At 41.1% G+C, this 21,525-nt stretch overlaps 1 protein-coding gene across 4 annotated transcripts in view; it reads left to right on the top strand.

Annotated features, from left to right (window-relative positions):
• The window catches only part of FLNB (filamin B), a 111,941-nt gene that overhangs the window by 49,408 nt on the left and 41,008 nt on the right, over window positions 1-21,525 (top strand). For all 4 annotated transcript variants that reach the window (XM_045023203.1, XM_045023202.1, XM_045023201.1 and 1 more), the window contains exons 7-24: window positions 1,606-1,768; window positions 3,595-3,792; window positions 5,847-5,984; window positions 7,420-7,546; window positions 8,039-8,175; window positions 8,609-8,802; window positions 9,273-9,386; window positions 9,965-10,108; window positions 10,472-10,595; window positions 10,915-11,075; window positions 11,714-11,804; window positions 12,108-12,277; window positions 15,948-16,065; window positions 18,008-18,270; window positions 18,955-19,552; window positions 19,813-19,986; window positions 20,342-20,504; window positions 20,970-21,130. In XM_045023203.1, the coding sequence (XP_044879138.1) occupies window positions 1,606-1,768; window positions 3,595-3,792; window positions 5,847-5,984; window positions 7,420-7,546; window positions 8,039-8,175; window positions 8,609-8,802; window positions 9,273-9,386; window positions 9,965-10,108; window positions 10,472-10,595; window positions 10,915-11,075; window positions 11,714-11,804; window positions 12,108-12,277; window positions 15,948-16,065; window positions 18,008-18,270; window positions 18,955-19,552; window positions 19,813-19,986; window positions 20,342-20,504; window positions 20,970-21,130 (3,238 nt within the window). The remainder of the gene's footprint in view (window positions 1-1,605; window positions 1,769-3,594; window positions 3,793-5,846; window positions 5,985-7,419; window positions 7,547-8,038; window positions 8,176-8,608; window positions 8,803-9,272; window positions 9,387-9,964; window positions 10,109-10,471; window positions 10,596-10,914; window positions 11,076-11,713; window positions 11,805-12,107; window positions 12,278-15,947; window positions 16,066-18,007; window positions 18,271-18,954; window positions 19,553-19,812; window positions 19,987-20,341; window positions 20,505-20,969; window positions 21,131-21,525) is intronic.

Below are 21,525 nucleotides of genomic sequence, written 5' to 3'. Positions count from 1 at the left end.
TCCAACTCTGCAGTCTGCACCCTCAGCTGGCTTTCATTTTGATCTCCAGTAGGTCCTCATCTTATTTACCATCTGGAGTGCCTGGACTACACAGATGCCTGCAAGTTCTTCAGGAGGATCTAGACCTGGAAAATCTCAGTTCAAAACTTTGTTTCAGACCCTGTAACCCTGTCCTGTGTCCAACCTTGTTCTTGTCACCATTCTGACTGGCAACCAACTAGGGCCAATGATAAGAGTTCGGTCCTCAAACTATCATTTTTCTCTGGATATACTGGGAGTGAAGCATGTAGGAGGGGCAGTGAGAAGCAAACATCTCTACTTTAGGCCTGGTCTACACTTGGGGGAAGGGAGGGGTTTCGATCTAAGGTATGCAACTTAGTCGAAGTACCTTAGCTCGAATTACTTACCCATCCTCATGGCGCGGGATCGACGTCCGTGGCTCCCTTGTCGACTCCACTACCGCCACTTGCTCCGGTGGAGTTCCGGAGTCGACGGGAGCGCATTCGAGGTTCGATATATCTCATCTAGATGAGACGCGATATATCGAACTCCGAGAAATCAATTGCTACCTGCTGATCCAGCGGGTAGTGAAGACGTACCCTTAGTTGCCTTGAATTATGTTGCTATCAACACAGATAGTAGGGGATCACTAATATCCTATAAAACTTTATTCTAACTGGGAGTATCCATGGCTGAAGAAGCCAGGGACTTTGTGTAGCTTAGATTCATCAGGCAGATATGGCACTTCATCTAGTGTGCTTGGAAAACACACCTGAAGTGGCCCTTGGATTTTGTCTCTTAGATCTGTATTCAGCTCATTGGTCCAAGATGTGTACTTAATCCTTGTAACTAGCTATTGTCCTTGGTGGACAAACAAATTGCTAGTTTGAGTCCATTAATTCTGGTCCAGGGAAGACCAAGATGCGTTTCTCTAGTGCAAGAAATAAGCAGAAACTAGGAAAATGGTGGTACATGCTCATTGTCCAAATAAATGGCTTCTCCAAAGGGTGCCACATCCTGGCCTAATGAGTCTAAATGATGGAGCACAACTTCACAATAGGCATGCTTTCAGTTTAGCTGATCAAACCCTTTTCCCTCCAAATCTTGGAAATAATGACCTTGTTCACTCGTCTACCCTTCTCCCCCCCCCCCCCCCAGTCTTGTCTTTTTTGAGACTGTAAACTCTCAGGGCAGAGAACTGTCTACAACTGTCTATACAGAGCCAAGAACAATTGGGCCCCATCCTGTCCTTTGCACTCGCATAATAAACATGATTGTTGCAAATAGTTCAGCCCCCAGCAGTGGAAAACTGCATCTTTTATGGGGACATTAAGACTTAAACCTAATTGAGGGCCAGTATTTCCCATGTCTTCGTAGGAGCGCAGTAAGCGGCTAGGGTACCTCCAGTTGGCACAGAAAGGGAGGGACTTAACATTAAAGTTTTCTCCACAGGACCTCTTAACCTAGCCTTGACCCTTAAGAGTTCAAGCACTTGATCTTGTGGCTCAAGTAGTAATTTCTACCAGGCCCCTAACATAATTGCAAGGTGGCCTCTTAATTCTAATCCTACTATCACAGTGCTAATGTCTGTGTGCTTTTTTTAAGGTTACAGTTTTATTTGCTGGACAGCATATTTCCAAGAGTCCATTTGATGTAAATGTTGACAAAGCCCAGGGTGATGCTAGCAAAGTAACAGCAAAAGGACCAGGCTTGGAGGCAACTGGAAACATTGCCAATAAACCTACCTACTTTGAAATTTACACAGCAGGTAAGCATGCTTCAATGAGTGCTACAGATCTCTAGTATAGCAGTTACACAATTATATACCCTACAATAACTCTTGCAGCTTGATGTGTTTTTGGGCAGTACTAACCTGTCTTCCCTCCACTACTTGCTAAAATGGGTCTATGATATATCTGCTTCCTAGAAAAACTGAAGATTAACTGTAAATATAAACACTCAAAATGTTTACTATATTCGGTATCTAACTGCAGCAAAAGAATTGATCCAGTTACTGATTGAGTTCTGTCTTGATGAACCAGAGTCAGTCTAATAAAATGACTAGTGAGCTTGTAAGTTACCATTTCTTCATAGACCATTTACTTCACAGCATTTTGTGGCCATAATACTATATTCCACAGGAATGTGTGCTTAAGGTATTGCAAATGCTGATGCAGGACTTGACTGTAAAACAAAATGGGGCAATTACTTCAAGTATTTAAACACTTGAACCCAGTGTTTAATATATAACTGCTTTCTGCCTGAGGCTCCTAAAAATCTTGGCTGCAGCTGTCTGATCTAGGGCAAGTGCCACACTACTCTGGCAAAACATTGTTTCTAATTGGGAGAGGTAGTAATCTGCTTCATGTAGAGACATGTCTGGACTAAGTCATGGATATTGAAAAAGCACCTTGTACTGCTGAACAAGCAACCAACATGGTTGAATAACAGGTGTCTTCAGTGGTGGTGAAGGAAAAGGAACAAACTTAGACACCCTTGTCTAGAATAAGATGTTGGCTTAGAAGCTCTAATTTAAACTAGTTCTAAAGAATAGAATAAAAATAATTTTCCTGAGTTATTCCAATTTACCATTTTGGAATCCGGGAACCAGTTAATGTCCGGGAACCCCTTTCAAGTAGGGCAAGTTGCCAATACAAAGTAAGTTGGAGAGAATTGGATTATCTTCTGCCAGGGGCTGTGGAGTGCTATTTAAAGTGTGGGGGGGGGGGGGGGAGGGAGAAAGGGAGCAGGTGCAGAGCTCAGGTTTGTCCTCTACCAACCCCCTGAAAATTTGAGTGGCACTTCAATTTTTGTGTGCCAGGTTGGAACACCTCACTTAAATTTAGCCCACATTCCCCTGCATGATCAAGGGGCAGCTGGACCAAACTTGAACGTTATAGCGACCCTGTAAGTCAGGTCACAATGACCCTCACTCAGATTTGACAGTTGTCCCTCCGTCAGAAAATGATGGTATTGCAACCTAGCACATGGGGTTGTGGCCAACTCAAGCTTGGTGTGGCCAAAAAGCGGTTGGGTTGGGTGGCCCCCCAGCTCCACAACCTATGGCTTCTGCAGTTGCGTGCTAACAGGCTGAATTGTGAAAGGGTTCTGTGGGGAGGAAAAGCCAAATACTATAGTTTGTCTAAAGAGCTGCCTATGTAGTGCAAAGAGTAACGAATAATCCTTGTTGTTGTAAAACCGTTCTGGAGGCAGTGATGGATTCCCTTTTTGCCATAAGTCTGCAAACCAGGGAGGGGAGGCAAGAAGGTAAAAGTAAACACTGAGGTAGGATTTAATTGTGCTACTCAGGTGCCTCCTGAACAGAAGTGGTATAAGTCAAATGCTTTGATCAGGATACCAGACCACCTTAGCGTGTCACTTATACGCTTACAGTAGCATGGCTAGGCCATAGCAAAATCTTCCAAAGCTGGCTTCCTCATGGGCTGATCCCTTCACACACAAGCAGCCAACCCAAAACTGCCTTAATCTTGGATCTTAGCAGAGTCAGACTTGGAAGAGTCTTGCTTCCAGGGAAGTGGACACTTGTAACATCTGAGTTCAAAGGCTGAGCTAAACTTGTTTCCATGTGGGTAGGTGCTGGTGTGGGTGATGTTAATGTGGAAGTGGAGGATCCTCAAGGAAAGAATATAGTGGAGCTTATGGTAGAAGACAAAGGGAGCCAAGTCTACCGTTGCACCTACAAACCTACTCAAGCTGGGCCTCATACGGTCAGAGTGACATTTGCTGGAGAGACTATTCCAAAAAGTCCTTGCATTGTTCCTGTTGGAGAAGGTATGTATTGGGATGATGGCTGCACTGACACTTCTGTAAATATGGACTGCTTTCATCTGTATTGGTGGATTTGATTACCTTGTGTATGACAATCTTTTGCTTTTCAAATATTAAAGCAAACTAATTGTTTGTTTTGCATATCCACTTAATTCACTATTAGTAATATGGCTCTAGGTGCTAGTCTCCTATCAGTGGGCTTTAACTTGAGCCTGGGCTTTCTCTTGAAGCGGCTGTTTTAAACTCCATTTCAGTGTCTAACTTTTTTCTCCAGCTCTGACTCAGTCTACTATATTTACTTTGTCTCAGTTTTTCCTCCTTAACTGAAGCTTGACTTTCTGTTCCATCCTCACCTGCCTCTACGCTCTCAACCTCTGCTCACTTCTCCTGAGCTACCCTCCACTTGTGGAATTTTGGACTTCACTGCTAATGGCTTCCTAGTTGAGCAAGCTCCCTCGGTAAGAGGTGCAGGGTGACTTACTTTCTTCATGGTTTTGCTGTCTTTCAGCTTCTGACCTGCAGCTTGTTTATCAACAGCTTTTTTCCTTGCTGCTTTGGCAGAACACAAAACGCTTACCAGTTAGGGCAACAAGATTTGATTTGCAATAAGTCAAGTTGGTAAAACTACATAACCACAAATTAACTGCCTAACTGAATTGCATAAGGGCATGTGGATTTTTCCTGTTTGAACTTGGGTTTGCTGCTGTGCTCTCCAGAGCTAGCAGGTAGCATGTGATTAAAGCATTGATCTTGTTTATACAGCCTGGATTAAGAGTTGGATTTACTAGATAGTTTTAATTATCTTCAAACTATTGATATATGAAAAGCAGAATGAACTGCTTGTCAGACTTTCCAGAGATGCTGTACACTACCCTTCTACTATAAACACTGCACATGCATAATATAAATGCATGCTGGGACCGAACTGGGAACCTATAATCATGAGTCATCTGTCTCTAGAATGTTACTGGACTAAAGACTACCTGATAGCTGGAATTGCATTTATGTAAGGCCAGTTATTCATAATTGCCCAGTAGCTTATTTTGTAGAAATAGTTTCTATTTACACTTTGCTCATGGCTGGGAAAACACTTTGCTGTGGACAGCTACACTTATGCAAACCGTCAAGTTTAAGACTCTGCCACCTACTCTGCTTCTGTAGCCTATTACTCTGTTCTGCCTGAAAGTGTACAAAGGGGCATTGTTCAGTCTCTGCATGTGTCAATGCTGAACATACCTTGCATTATTCATATGAACCTGTAGCAAAGCAAGAGTTTCCATTTCATGTCTTCCAAGGTACTGGTTGTCTGGTGAAGCCAGTTCTGATCACTTTAGATATTAGCACCTCTGCTCTACTCCTGAAGGACTAGCCAGTAGATTACTAAGGCGCACTCCTACAGTGAAACTTTAGACACTGCATGCAGTTTGGCTCAAATGCAAAGTTTTCTGGGAATGGCAGGATGATTATTAACATTATTCTCATCCTCATCTTCCTAATGTTTGGTATTCTACATAGCAATTGGTCTTCAGTATTTAAATGTCAAAGGCTTTTTAGTGTTAGGGCTTGTCTACGCTACCCGCCAGATCAATCCAGCAGGGGTCTATCACATCTATCAGCTGCTGGGCGCTCTCCCGTCAATTCTAGTACTCTTCCAGAATGAGAAGCACAAGCAGAGTTGATGAGAGAGCATCAGCTGTTGACTTACTGCAGTGAAGACACCGCGGTAAGTAGATCTAAGTATGTCGACTTCAGCTGTGCTATTCACGCAACTTCAGCTACACGATCTTGGGTCGACCCTGTGCAGTAGTGTAGACAAGCCCTCTCTAAGAACAGCTGATGTAAATGACTCAGAACATTGGGGAATAACTTAATGCTACAGTCTAAAGGCCATATGTAGAACCCCTTGAGACTAGTGTCATTCAGATTTTTCACATTCAAAAGCTAAAATATTCTCCCCGAGTCAATGTTCTAAGTAAAAGATAGCTGTAAGCTGTCTTGGCTAGGTTACATCTACTTGAGAATCAAAGGCTGTACTGACGTCTAAAATTCATTTGCAGCATGCAGTCCAAGTGCTTGTCGTGCCAGTGGTAGAGGCCTGCAACCTAAAGGAGTCCGGATCAGAGAGACTGCAGACTTCAAGGTTGACACTAAAGCAGCTGGGAGTGGAGATATCAATGTGTCCATAAAAGGACCAAGTAAGTGTTAGTTCTTTGAAGTTGTCTGCAGTACTGTATTGTGGGGAAAAGGAAAGAGAAGAGGCCTTGGATGTGGACCAGTCAAGGAATTGTAGCTTTAAGTGATATCCACAGTATGAGACTTCAGTATTGTGACAGGGAGAGGAAAAATTAAGGTGGCTCTTCACTTTTTCATATGTAAAACAAATATGTATTCAGATGTAGCAATGAAGCCAACCACTCTGTGGCTTCATATCATGACTTGGTGTAACTTCTATAGCTTGTCCTCTACTTTTACTGTAGTGGGCTGGAAAACTTCATGAACTCCAATCCACATCTGTTGCATAGCCAGACACTGCAGTATTCTGTCTTAAGTAACGCACAGGATCGTCATAGCTACTGAAGAATGTTAGACACAAATATTTTTTAATCGTAGCCTTGGTTGAGCCTCCAGCAGCAAGACTCCAGGGGTTCAATGCCCAGTGTCCACCATGAACATCTATTGTCTGTCTAAACCACTGGGCTAGATACTAAAACAAGTTTCTGCGTGATTGTTAAAATTGTGTGTACACACAACATATTAGTTGAACACTTAATGCTAGAGGTTGGAGTCTTTCCAGTTTAATCAGTTAAATTCAAAAATTGGGCAAGCTTCCATGTCTAATCTCTGAAATTAGAAATGCTGTGATCCTACTCAAAGGAAGTAAACACTATAGAGCATCCTAGAGCTTAATTTAAATTCTTGGGTGTGGCTTAAATTACATAACTGTGAATGAAGGAGTTTTCAGCCTGAAACTTGTTTGCTTCACCCACTTCTAAACTCCAGATTGTGTGAAGACTTGGATAAGGATCAGCAACTAGCCTATTCAACCACACAAGTGCTTTGGGAGCAGCTGGCTTGTCTTCTCCTGCCCTAATTCGGCAGGGCTAACCAGTGATGCCAGCTCTCTTGTTCTTTAACTGTTCCTAGTTTTGAAGTAAACCCTCAGGGTATCCTGCATACCCTTAATGTTTAGGGAGATAGTGGTATTCCAGCTCACTGTGGCTTAATATGGTATGGAGAGAAGCAATAGACTTATCAGTGTAAATTTCAGTATACTAAGCCTTTCTTGGAGGACTTTTTTTTTTTTATCTTGCAGAAAACTAAAAGTAGGCATTCCTTAAATATTGTCAGACTTTGACTACAAATGTTAGTCAGCAGAGATCCATGTCCTCTTGAAACACAAAAGCTTAGGACAAAACATAAGGGAACCCATTAAGTCTGACTTCAAACATTCTCTCATTTATGCCATCTCTGTCTTAGAGGGCAACTAGAACAGTCTGTTTCCTAACCACTTTCTGGTGGAAAACTTTATTCTCAAGAAGCTAAGTAAAGACTAGAAAATGTGAACTTGCCTGAATAACTTAAGATGTTGGCTGGAACCTGTTGAGTAATGCTGACCTGATCTTCCAACAGAGGGCTTGGATGAGCTTGTGAAACAAAAGGACTCTGTGGATGGTGTATATGCATTTGAATACTACCCAGTTAGCCCAGGAAAATACATTGTCACTATTTTATGGGGTGGACACAATATCCCCAAAAGGTGAGTTGCACTGTTCAGTAGATCGTGTGGGTAGGAACCAATGCTAACCAGAATCCACTGGTCCAAACTTGCATTCTAAGCAGTTCTGGCAAGAATTGTTTTAGTTGCACTAACGTGTATCTTCATTTCTGCTCCAGGGCCAGCATAACTTGCCTTGGAAGGTTTGTAAAAGGAGGCTTGCATAGGTCTCTTTCCAGGCTCTCCAATATGCCTCTTGTGATCCACAACTTGTATTAAACTACATAGGCCATGGGGGAGACTTTCATTCAGCTTTTAGTAGGGTCCATGGAATGTCATCTTATTTGACTTTTGTTTCAGTGGCATGACACATCTAGAACACTGCCTCCAGATGACAAATCAGTCTGAAAGATTGCTCCATAGGCTGGTGGGCTGGGCTCTTTGCCAGACATTGTATAATGTAGTGTCATTAATAAAGTGACAGAAATGAGTGAGTGCTATTTCTGAATTTTGACATCTTTTCCCATTCAATAGCCCGTTTGAAGTTCAAGTAGGACCTGAAGCAGGTCCTCAGAAAGTGAGAGCTTGGGGACCAGGACTTCATGAAGGGATTGCTGGTAAATCTGCTGACTTCGTTGTAGAATCCATTGGTACAGAAGTTGGCTCTCTTGGTAAGTCAGTAATGTCCTGGTTGGGATTTTCAGGACATATACTAAAATTGAACTGCTTGATGGCAATAGTCTTTCTGACAATTATGGCGATCCCATGAGACTCACCCAGTCACTAACTAAACATTAAGTTTACATAAATCTGACTACAATTGAACAGGAAACCACTTTCTAGTTTTCTAGAATGTGGGATACATTGGGACAGAGACAGATATTGCATCTGAGGGGGAGACAACACCATTGAGTACCTCTGTGGGTTAGTGGGTCAGTCTTAATCCAAAAAAAGAGCACCTACTCCATACATAGGAAAGGTATAATAGAGCAGTGAACAAGGAAGATGTCTGGCAACTGGGAGGCAGGCTTGAGCAAGCCTTTAAAACCCACCTCATGCCCACTTCTTTGGGAGATGAGCTGTTTTTGTTTGTTTTCCTTTTAGGCTTTGCCATTGAAGGCCCATCTCAAGCAAAAATAGAATGTGATGATCAGAATGATGGCTCATGTGATGTGAAGTATTGGCCCAAAGAACCTGGTGAATATGCTGTTCACATTATGTGTGATGATGAAGACATAAAAGATAGTCCATACATGGCTCTTATCCAACCAGCTTCTGGAGACTTCAACCCAGATAAGGCAAGATACAGAAGAATTCAGCTATCAATAGCCTTTGATATGGCTGTTACATTTTAAAAGCTACTTGTAGAACTCTAACTTGTAATTTATCTTTCAATTTCATTCATGTTCTACGATCTATAGCCATGGATTGGTTGGCGACCACAGTGATGGTCCTTTTTCCTTAAATGCTCTAAATGAGGCTACTGCTTGGCCCCTACTAGACTGAGCATAAGAGCTGTTGCAAGAATGTGACTATAGTATCCTTTCGGGTAACATGGCAGGGTACTTCTCGGCAGCCAAAATTCTAAACTCAAGCCTCTTCAGGCTTGGCCTTCATGAATTTGTTTTTAATGCATGATAGTCTCAATCCACAAAGGCATGTGTTAGGGTTTCGGGTCATCTTTTAGAAATACTAGCTTTTTAGCTAGGAGCTTTGCTTTCTTTTACTGTAGAATCAGTGTAAAACTTGTGCATTTTTTTTGTGTTAGGTAAAGGCTTATGGTCCAGGGTTGGAGAGAACTGGATGCATTGTAAACAACCCTGCTGATTTTACAGTTGAGACCAAGGGAGCTGGGAATGCACCTCTGAAGATATATGCACAGGTAAACACCCGCATTAACTATCTGGAACTCCTATCAATAGTCACGGTCTCTTCTTTGAAACCAGTACCTAACACATTCTGACTAATTAGTTAGCCACTCCTCTGATAAGTATATTCATGTAGATTCTGAGCGTCTTGTTCTAAGTCTGTCTGCAGCTGTGTGACTTGATCTGCATCTTGGTCCTTACTTGCATTTCTGCATAGTAAACCTTTAATCTAAATGCTGTTTGGGATTATACAAGCCTAACTTCAGTACAGATTTAATTAAGGCTTTTATTAAGGCCTGTGACTAGTCTTGCACCTGTTGAGACTTCTTGAAGTGGTCTCCCATAAATTGTCCTATTGTCAGTCTACCAGACTTCTACAGTTTGGTATGTGCGGGCAAGGAGAGATGAGCAGTTTAAATGTGTGGTAAGATTGATATTAAAACGTCCCCATTCCAGATAGCTCTGCTGTAGCTGTTGCTCTTGAGATCACAACTGTTTTTGATAGCACCATCTTAAAACTACCTGTACCTTCTCTCTGCACACAGTTGTATGTAGTCACTTATCTAATTCTCAGTTAAATACTTGCTTTCAGGATGCAGAAGGAAGCCCTATTGATATCCAAGTGAAGAGCAATCCTGATGGAATCTGTGCTTGTTCTTATATGCCAGTTAAACCAATCAAACATACTATTGCTGTTGTCTGGGGAGGAGTTAATGTACCCAATAGCCCATATAGGGTAAGTACGAACACCTACAAAATTACTTTGCAGGGGACTGGTGGTACATGTTGTAAAACAAGCAAACCTTAAGCTAGTTGTCCTTGCCAATGCTAGTGAGTACAAGTCAATAGCTACTCATAAGTAAACTCTTGTTGCATCGGTCTAGCTGAAAGTTGCCTGTGCCATTCTGTAGGCTAGCATGTCAAAGGGCTCTGTTACCAGTGAGCCCAGCATAAACATAGGGAAGTCAGGAGCTTTATTTTCTATTTAGTAACTAAGCAAGAATAGCTAAGAAGTCAGGGCGTTTTGTCAGGTGCTAAACTTAATAAATCAATGTGACCCAAGTATGGGATAACTCCAAACACTTGTGACCCCATCTAGGTTCTCATAGGACAAGGCAGTCATCCTCAGAAAGTGAAAGTAGTTGGACCTGGAGTGGAGCGAGCTGGTCTGAAAGCTAATGAGCCTACTCACTTCACAGTTGACTGCACAGAAGCAGGAGAAGGTAAAAGCAGACTGTTGATAATGTATTGCTGTCTAGTATCAAAACTAGTTCTATAAGCACTCCCTGTTTGAACAGGAATCTGATCCCCTCCATTTGTAAACTCTAGATTTCAAGCTTTAGCTTCAGATTTCCCCTATGAAGCAAAAAGTCCTGTTACGCAGATTACATGGAGTGATTCATACAAGTACTTGACAAACTATCATATCTATCCAAGGACTTAAAATCAAGATGTGACTTGTTTAGTTGCTCAGTAGTAGAGCTACTTGGATACTAAACAAATTCCTGACTGTCTGTGGCACACTGCTCTGTTTCCTCCTAGGTGATGTCAGTGTTGGCATTAAATGTGATGCTCATGTTATAAGTGAGGAAGAGGAAGACATAGCTTTTGACATCATACACAATGCTAATGATACATTTACAGTGAAATATGCACCACCTGCTGCTGGGCGTTACACTATCAAAGTGCTTTTTGCAGGAGAGGTTTGTGTCTTTTATTTGCTGACTAGAAATATTAGCTATGCAGAAGGCTTTGAATCCTAATATAAATTACTCTTCAATGTGCATTACTCAAAAGGGGTCATTGTTAAGTTTTTTTTGTAAAAGTTCTTCGTCATTTGGGCCAAACGCCAAGAAAGAGATGTTTCCATAATCTTAATTTCTTCAGTCTCTCTCTCCATTGTAACACCAAAAGTACCTGTGTGGCAAATGCTGTGCTGGTACTTGAATGCAAAGGCTAGTTGGCTTCACTTTGTCCAAGCTGCAAAATATAAAGTTTGCCAAAACTGAAATGTTCTAGAACAGTAATCAGGGTGAGGCTTTAATGTGACTCTGCCTTTTTAGTAGTTGCAGTGGAATTCAGAGGGAAGACAAAAATACATACAGAAGATTACTTCAGCTTTGCTCAGGAACAGCTAGCAATCATATGGGATGCATTTAGAATAAATTTATTTGGCAGGCTAAAACTTTCAGGAAAGCGGACTGTCTTATCTGAGACAGTGCCTTATTTCAAACTTAAACAGTAGTCCTTTCACTGGGAGGCAATGCTTTATCTGCAGAGCATGAGCTAGCCTACAACTGGTTGTAACTGTCATATTAAAGTAGCATGTTTTATGTTGAAGGAAATTCCTGCCAGCCCTTTCAGAGTTAAAGTGGACCCCTCACATGATGCCACCAAGGTAAAAGCTGAAGGACCTGGACTAAGCAAAACTGGTGAGATTCCTTCTGTTTATACCAAGCAATATATTGACATGAGCATGGGGTAGTTAGACAGCAGCGTAAACTCATGATGTGGGCAAACAACCATGTCACAACTTTCCCGCTAGGGATTTGGAATGGAATTACTCTATGCCAAACAGCAAATTTTGGAGGCATCAAGATTAAAAGTACAGTATCTCTGTAGTCTTTAAACTTGACCACGTTGAAATTGCTCAACTTTCATATGGACTATGAACTTAAACATAGTGCATAGATAACACAAGCATATTCTAACTTTCAAAGTTACTTTCTGTTAAGGTGTGGAAAATGGCAAACCAACACACTTCACTGTATTCACTAAGGGTGCTGGGAAAGCACCACTGGATGTGCAGTTCAGTGGACCTGTGCCAGGAGATGCTGTGAAAGACCTGGACGTTATTGACAACTATGACTATTCCCACACTGTTAAATACACTCCAGTACAGCAGGTAGGTCTGATTCTTCTGAAGAAATTGGCGTGTTATCCTCCTTGAAATCACAATTCACAACAAAAATAACTATGTATTGCAAATGAATTAGCATGAAGTGTTGTCTCTAACTGAACTTTTCAGATCAGAGGAAAAACATGGCAATGGAATGCTTAATATTCCCAAGAGCTCCCAAAAATTCCACAGTAAGGGGTCATGAGTGTCTGTTTCCTCCTCAGTACAGTTAGACTCTATAATCACTAGTATAAATAAAGCCATAGGCTACATGTTTGGAATGACCTGTCCTGAGAGCAACTTAAACAAGGATGCACAGAAAATCTGACTGGAAAATGAGTGCAGATTTTGGTGGTGGCATGAGAACTAGTCACTGAAACAGTAACAAACTGATCCTGCTGTACCAACAGTAACTTTGTCAGTCTATCAACTGACAAAGGTTGGCAGAAGCCCTCCAAAAGAGGGGGCACCCCACCAGTGCTCAGACAGAGGCCCCACCCCTGCACTGACACCCCAATCTTGTTCCAGCACCCCTCATTGGGTAACAATCTGAAATTAGCAACAGTTTACTAGCTAAACTGAATTGACCTGGTCCAGATGTTTAGGACTTCCAAATCACCGCAGATTTTTGCAGGCTGTAGTTTGCAACTCAGCCATAGAAGGTAGTGAAACTGAATTGTCCTCAATCAAATATGAGCTCTAGTATTAACTGGAGTGGAGACATAGCTAGAGTCCTGCTACAAAATTGGAATCCACAAACATCTGCGGATATCTGCAGATTTGCAGTGCTTGAACAATAGCGCACAACTCCTATTTCATGGTGAAATGCATTTCTAGAGTAACTCTTCAGCTAGTTTGTTTGTTTGCATTTAGGACTCAACACACACTTTATGCAGGATAGAGAACAGTATTTTCAGTTGAGATGAGTTTTGCACAATGGTTTAGGTGTTACTTAACATTTGCCTCTAGGAGGAAGGAACCCAGATAGGGAACTTTCATGTTGATAGTGGATGCAGCTTTCCTAGTTTACAACAATAAAGAGATTGGAAATAGTTACAGAGAGCATATTTTCCCTGTAGCTTTGTGTGTACTTCTAAATGTCCATTATACCCCAGATTTCTAGAACTATATTGTTGCAAAGTAATGAAACTACTGCAGCGCTTAAGATGACTTGGGTACCAAGTTGCCTAGACTATAGAGTAACAGGACAAGAACAGTAATGGAAGTAAAAGCAAGCGTGTGTGGGGGTGGTTTATAAAATGACTTTCCCAGTAAGATGGCTTATATTGCCATATTCAAGAATGGCTAATCTGGTTAAGGGATTTAGTACTATCAGATGGAAATGGGCTGACAGACTTCAGTTCTCACTTCTTAAGATCTAACTTGTAGATCAAAGAATCAGACAATAAAATTGGTGTGCACTTGGGACATGGCAAGTTCATGACGAAAGAACATCAGTAGCTTCAACTAATATTTGGAGTGGTATTACTGATACCAGAGCTTGGCTGCTTTGTATATCAATGGGACTGGATTTTAGTTTAGGATCTGTTTCCTGGAGTGTGTGTTAAGCAGTAAGGAACACATCTCTGATAGTTGTACATCCTCTTTCTAGCACTGTTTAAAGCATGCCTCTAGGGTTCCTAATCTGGCTTTGCTGTTGCATGTAAAAGTGGCAGCAAAAGCAACTGAAGATTGCTGCCTCCAAATAGCAAATGCTGATTCTTGGCTTCTCTGAAAGACTGGATAACACCACATCTCAGTTAAGAAAGCAGTCTGCCAGACTTGGTACACCCGATGCAAGGGGGGTTTCCTCAGAATCGCTGCTACTGCCAAACCCATAACCTTACTGGCAGCCAGTGTTGTCATTAGGGTAGAGAAATTATTTACCCAATAAATGGGTTTTGGATTTTAGTAACTATAAGCAGACCTGGCCAGTGTTCAAAGCTTTCCCTGGCATGTATAATAGGGTGGTTGCTAATGCTAGTGGGATGTCTAAACACTGTTTATAGGCTATCAATATATCATGCCCTGAAGGCTTCCAGCTAGATAAAGGAAGCTGAATAATTCAGTATGGGTAAAGGAGATGGCACCGAGCCAGCTTTGTCAGACATGAAGGAAAGTGGGTGGCGTAACTCTTAAGAAATAATACCCTGTTTGACCAGTGCAGCATATGTTAGCCTCTGAAAAACCAGAACATAGCAAAGACTAGGGGGGAATGAAAAGGACAGTCTAAAATCTTCCACAGGAGAAGAATAAGCAAACATTGCAGGAGAAATTGTGACAAATCTGTAAATACAGCAATGACTAATGCCACTTTTCAAACATTTTCTCAGCCCTGTAAAAATTCAACTTCATTCTCAAACTTATTCAAAGGATTAAACCAACTGTATTCTCTCTAACCAGCTGAACCTCTAGTATTTAGCATCTTTAATTATGACTTGGGAAAAGTATCCAATCCCATGCTATCCTTTTACTGCTTCTGAGATTTCTAGCAGCTCTGTAGAGAAGAAAGACAAGAGGCTGGTAACATTAATCTTGTACCCATTCTTCAGCATTGTAGAGAGCTGCATGGCAGCTTCTTGGCAATAAACATTCAGCTCATGGCACCCAAGTAAGCTGCTGTATAAAAGCCAGGGGAAATTATAGGTGTACAGACAGTGGGGATCATGAGGTTTCAAGCTGCATCTGGGAGAATGACTTGGGGGTGGGAGCGGCTGTGAAGTAACAGCACTTGCTCAACAGGAGTGGAGGAAACTGCCAGCCTGGCGGAAAAGGGAAAACATTGTGGCTATTGGGCATTGGTGTTTTTTTTTAAGCAGTGTCCATATTTTGGTCTATGTGCAGTAGCTTGTCTCCATGCAGAGCTCATTGGAGTGTGGCCTATATAAAATCTTTCATGGGGATGAGGGGCTTACTAGGCAGTAAAATTCCTAAGAGACAGCATCAATAGAAATCTTGAGTTAATACTGTTAACCAGCTATAGATAAGGTTGAGTAATTTTCAACTGAATAACATACAAACAGCCTTCCTGATTTCACCCAGTGCTGCTATAGCTGTTTGGCTTATGTGAAACATTCATGGATATTTCACTTGGGAGCTGAGCTAGTCAAGAATGAAAAGTAAGCAAACAGTGAGTATAGCTGAAATATAGACTATGGTAGGAGAGCATAAAAGGAGCACACATCTAGGGCTGAATCTGGCTATGACTAGGCATTCCAGCCAAAGCACACAGGAGCATTAATCTGTTTCTGATTTATACATTTTAACTTTGGTATTTCAAATGCTATTAAAAAAAAAATAACCCCTCTGTGGGCCTGGACTTGGCATGCTGTCTGTATGGTGGAATAGGATACCTAGTTTCAAGTTGGGTCATACATTCAGCTGTCATGCCTGAGCTCTGGGAGGGTGGGAATCAACCTGGGACCTGAATTTCTTCCAGGCAATCAAAATAGTACTCAAATGTTGGCAGGAGAGCAAGCTCTTTCTCTGTCAAATGAAAAGGGTTCAAAGCTCAAAAGGCTGGAGTGGGAAGTTGGGGCAGGGAGCTCACATGACACTTGGAGCCTGGTCACTGTCTGCCATTACACCTTGAGTCATAAAGAATTATATAGTGTCTGTCTAGCAAAGCACAAGCCTGAAATGGCTGAACTAACCTACAATATTAACCTTTTGGCAGGGTCCCATGAAAGTTTCTGTAACCTATGGTGGTGATCCTGTCCCCAAAAGCCCTTTCACTGTGGGGGTTGCTGCTCCACTGGATCTCAGCAAAATTAAAGTCAATGGACTTGAAAACAGTAAGTACACTTGCAAATGAGTTATGCAGTTCATAGTCTAGTTTAGTGTGGATGTTTCTTAAGATCTTATCACTGAGTAACTTGGCTAGAATGTTGGTGAGTGAAAACAAATACAAAAACTCCCGTTCTGCTGATTTTTTACAATCACTTGGTATTCTAGCCCAAACAGTAATTTTGTAACACCACCACTTTGGTATAAGCTGCTACTCTTTGAGAATTATTTCAATTTCATAATTCTTCAAGGGTGTGCAGCCATCTGTCTAGTACTACTACCAACAGGATTATGGTATAGGTATAGCTTGTGAAGTATACTGAAGGATGATAAACTTTAAAATGAGGGTTTTTCCCCCTCAATTAAAATCTTATTCCTGGTCATAGGAACAGGCAGTTTAAATTCTCTGCTCCAGTTAAATTATAGCTAGATATAAACTAAGGATTCAGAACCAACTTCAAGTTTTTGTGATCGTGTAGTAAATATTGTGGGGTCTCTCTCTACCTTTAAAGGTTTGATAACATTTTATTGCTAGGAGAACACATCATAGAAGTTGCACTGAAAGAATCATTTTAAGACTAAATTGCGCCACGAATACCTGGAAATGGATATGACTCTACCACTTCAGTCTCCGACATTTGTCAGTGGATGCTAATCCAGTGAGAATAAAACCCAGTTAATTATTGAATCAATGTGCCCAGCTTTAAACCTGAGCTGGGTGCCCAACAGGTTTCCGAAAGCAAGGATTAACTAGGTTTTTGTCCTCTAAACCTCTATGTCCTACTTAAATCCCAGGGATTAGTCCTCTATATAGTTATGGCAATGCAAGCTTCCCTCTACAGTCTGTTTACAATCTTGTTCTTGTGGGAGCACAATAGGAAAGCTGCTGGCTTTTTATGCTCATTCAGACCTTTGAGACTGCACTCCAATAGAAGTGTGGACGCTTTATTGGCTGACTTCTAGAAACTGGGTTAAACCAATGACTGGGCGATGTGTGACTGAAATGAAATAACTGGGGGCCAGACTTTTTTTATAGGCTGGTGGGCAATTCAAGGAGCAAGTAAGCACTTAAATGTTCAGTGGGATTGAAGTGCTTAGCTCCCACTTACTTCAATGGGAGTTGGACTCCTAACTGCATTAAATACATTTAAAACTCTGGCTCTGGAGTTAAAAACAATTGCTAGAATAACCTGAATAGTAATGTCCAGCACATGACTGTTCCATGGAACACTCAGTTTAAAGTTGTATTTCTGCAACAAGGTATAGTTACTGGTATGATGTAGGTGGGTCTAGAAAATCCTTCATGTTAAAAGATCCTAGATCTCCAGACACTTTGTTAGCTCCAAATGCCTTACTTTGACACACGTAGCATAAACTAGCTCTCAAAGGATCTCTTCTCTATGAAGTGCCTGCTGGACACTGGCTTCTAGCAAAAGCAAAGGATGGTGGCACTTCTCCATCCCACTGCTTCTGAGCTGCTGGTTCTTCACAAAGCTCAGCTGCAGTAACCTATTGGAACACTATTCTGCAAGCCTCATTTACCAACAGAAAAACTTGAGCAAATATGCAAAGTTATTGAAAGGGCTGAAATTGCACATTACCTTCTGCTACCTGTAAATTGGCAGGGAGTCGGGGAAACAGAAGGCTGCAACATAGTGGTAAACTCCTGAGTGAGCATTATGTATTTCAGATACGTTGAGAGGCTGTGTAAACAAGTCTAAAAGCGATTGTGCTTGCCACTGACCCTTTGCAGTTTCCAATTAACCCATTGTCTAGCTGAAGAAGCTTGTCATGACGAGCAGAAAGAAATGTTATCAGTTGATAAAAATCCTTGTAAAACATTGAGCGACTGCTCAGTGGATGAGGCACTTCTGAATGTTAAGCTATAGGATTTAAGAAATCTAACCAGACCATTAATCCTGAAATACTAATATGCGCCTTCTCTTTAAGGAGTGGAAGTAGGGAAGGATCAGGAATTCATAATTGACACACAAGGAGCTGGTGGACAGGGTAAACTGGATGTTAGTATTTCCAGCCCTACAAGAAAAGCTGTGCCATGTGTGGTGGAGCCAGCTCTTGGCAAAGAGTGCAGCACTGCAAAGTATATCCCAAGAGAAGAAGGACTTTACGTGGTTGATGTAAGTTACGATGGCAATCCAATTCCAGGAAGTCCTTATACTGTGGAAGCCACTCTCCCTCCAGATCCTACCAAGGTAAATGCATAGGAAATGCTTCAGCTGTTGACATACAAAAAATATTTGCTAGCCACAAACTGAATTGTGCTCTATCAAATAAGAACAAACTTTCACATCTTGTTTGACCTGTCATGATTATGGAGCAAGTACATTAAGTAGCTCTTAATTTAATTAAAGATTAAATTGTTTTGTGTCACAATCATAACTAATTACTTTATTCTTCAAACCAGCAACTTTGAAAAGCTCAATACTGAAAACAAACTCTAGGTATTATAAGCAATATGAAACGAAGTATGACGCCCTATTAATCTAATGAGACTCACTTGAGGTTTCACCCTCAAAGAATGTGTGCTGTAATACAGTTGGCTAATAATTCAGTATAAGCACTGCTTAATGTTGCTACCTTTTTGTTTAATGGGTGTACAAAGACAGCCAAAGCTTAAGTCTGTAAGCATGGAAACTTTAGTGGACTTCATATTGTTTCTAATGTAACTTGACATTAAGATTTTCTTCCATGAAATGAAAGAAGCCTATTCCTTGCTGTAATGTGTCTACGTAATTTGAGAGTTTAGCAGACTTTAACAAGACTTACCAAATGAATTAGTCTTCAGTTCTTTATGAAACTGCTCTGTTTTGCCAGGCAACTGCCAGATGCAATTACAATTACACAAATTCTCATCTAACTGAATATTTTTATCCTAGGTAAAAGCCCATGGTCCAGGCCTTCAAGGAGGTCTTGTTGGAAGACCAGCAGAATTTACAATAGACACCAAAGGAGCAGGAACTGGAGGTTTAGGTTTGACAGTAGAGGGCCCATGTGAAGCTAAAATTGAATGCTCTGACAATGGGGATGGGACATGCTCAGTCTCTTACCTGCCTACTAAACCTGGAGAGTACTTTGTAAATATTCTGTTTGAAGAGGTTCACATTCCTGGTTCTCCATTTAAAGCAGATATTGAAATGCCATTTGATGTATCTAAAGTGATTGCCACTGGCCCAGGTCTTGAACATGGTAAAGTAGGTGAAGCAGGATTGCTCAATGTTGACTGTTCAGAAGCTGGACCTGGGGAACTAGGCGTAGAAGCTGTATCAGATTCTGGCTCTAAAGCTGAAGTCAAAGTTCACAATAACAAAGATGGAACTTATGCAGTTACGTATATGCCACTCTCTGCTGGAATGTATACACTTATGTTGAAATATGGAGGAGAACAAGTGCCAAAATTTCCTGCCCGTGTTAAAGTAGATCCAGCTGTGGACACAAGCAAAATTAAAGTGTTTGGACCAGGAATAGAAGGGAAAGGTAAGAAGACTTAAGCACATATTGTCTCTGCCTGTTTGTACACAGAATATTTTAAGGAGGGGAAAGGCTATAGTGGATACATCTATGTACAGGATTGTAACTAGTGATAATGCAAAAATTTTTTTGCAAGAGAATATACTTCTACACCTTTATCAGTCATTCAGAGTGGCCATAAATGTCTAAGAATAATCAAGGATTTTCATAGACTTAAAATATTAGGCTCATCTAAATAGAATGGCTTCTCAAATTGTGTTCTGCAGATGTCTTCCGTGAAGCTACAACAGATTTCACGGTAAATGCCCAGCCCCTAACAAAGACTGGAGGAGACCATATCCAAGCACAAATCACAAATCCCTCAGGAGCTTCCACAGACTGCCTCATCAAAGACAATGCTGATGGAACATATGCAGTAGAGTTTACACCATTTGAAAAAGGTAACCTGTCTGACAAACTAAAAATACCCTGTTAATGGGCTTGTTTTTAAGTACTAGCATTACTATTGACATTAGCATCCAAGTACAAGATGGTCTCTTTGACTGAAGAGCTATTTCTGCAGGAGATACAGTATAGGATTATATGTAATATACATTCATCACTTAGTTTCAGCAGAACATGCTATTTTAAAGAACCTAGAATTAAGTATAGTTTTTTTTGAGACCCTGCTAAACACCATTTTTTAGTAGATGAGGAGGGCTGCCTGTTACAGTCAGTCTCCAGTATCTTGAATGAATGACTCCTTGAAGGTGATGGTTAATCATTTTAACCTAGTGATGGCTTTTCACTTAACAGGTCCACACACAGTTGAAGTGACTTATGATGATGTACCTGTTCCAAACAGTCCTTTTAAAGTGGATGTCACTGAAGGCTGCCATCCATCACGTGTAAAAGCCCAAGGAGCTGGACTCAAGGAAGCATTCACTAATAAACCAAACGAATTTACTGTTGTCACAAGGTAACTAAGTCACACAATCCAGTGGAAGACATAGTAGCAAGTAATTCAGGACAACTTGACATAAGACCCTAAATCCAATAATACTACAAGGGTTGAACTTCAGTAGTCTAATCTATCCTGAGTCACATAGATCGTTACTGCCATCGAATTCAGTGTGCCTTTGGTAATGTTCCTCCAGAAGTAGGTATCACGAACCTGTTTTGGTGGTCTTGTATCAAATCCCTTGTGCAACTAAAAAGTTAACACCCAATCCATACCTGGCATCAATAAGCACTTTCGCAAACTATTCCTGAACTGTTTGATTCACAATTGAAATGTAGCCCCCTCTGGGGTAAAATGCAGCAAAGCTACACTCTGTCCATGCATTTCAGAGTTTGTGTAGTAATGCTAGCAAGTGGTAAATCAGATTGTTGTAAATCTGCAACAAATATGAAAGGAGACCAATGTGCTGCATTTTTTTTGCAGAGGGGCAGGAATTGGTGGACTTGGAATAACTGTTGAAGGACCATCTGAATCAAAGATAAGCTGTAAAGATAACAAAGATGGCAGCTGCAGTGCTGAATATATCCCTTATGCTCCAGGAGATTATGATGTCAATATCACATATGGGGGAGAACACATACCTGGTAAGAATTCTTCCATTAGAAGATGCCCTAAAACTAACAATGGATTGTAAAACCAGTTTTAGCATCCACGTAGCATGTCTTCAGATATTAATGTTGTGTATTGTAGCTAAATAATGGCTGAGGTGACACTAAGAATGCAATCATCCTGGTTTAAAAATTTGCTTAGCTTCCTCAGAGCTGACAGACAATCTTGCAGTGCCCTACTTGTAGACACTCTGATGCTGCTTGAGCTAATATTTGGGAGCATTGGGCAGGCTTTAAAAATCTCTGAGGATTTTAAACGTCAACTTGCAAAAACATCTGCAAAATAACTGAAGCCAGACAACTATTAGCCTTAGCTGCTATTGGAACGTAGTAGGGAGCAATGGATAGGTGTCCAATACAAACAAATAAAA

The sequence above is a fragment of the Mauremys mutica genome, chromosome 7 (genome assembly GCF_020497125.1).
Source record: "Mauremys mutica isolate MM-2020 ecotype Southern chromosome 7, ASM2049712v1, whole genome shotgun sequence".
Taxonomy (NCBI): Eukaryota; Metazoa; Chordata; order Testudines; family Geoemydidae; genus Mauremys; species Mauremys mutica.
The sequence above is the reverse complement of the archived record's forward strand: the minus strand, read 5'-3'. Positions and strand labels throughout refer to the sequence as shown.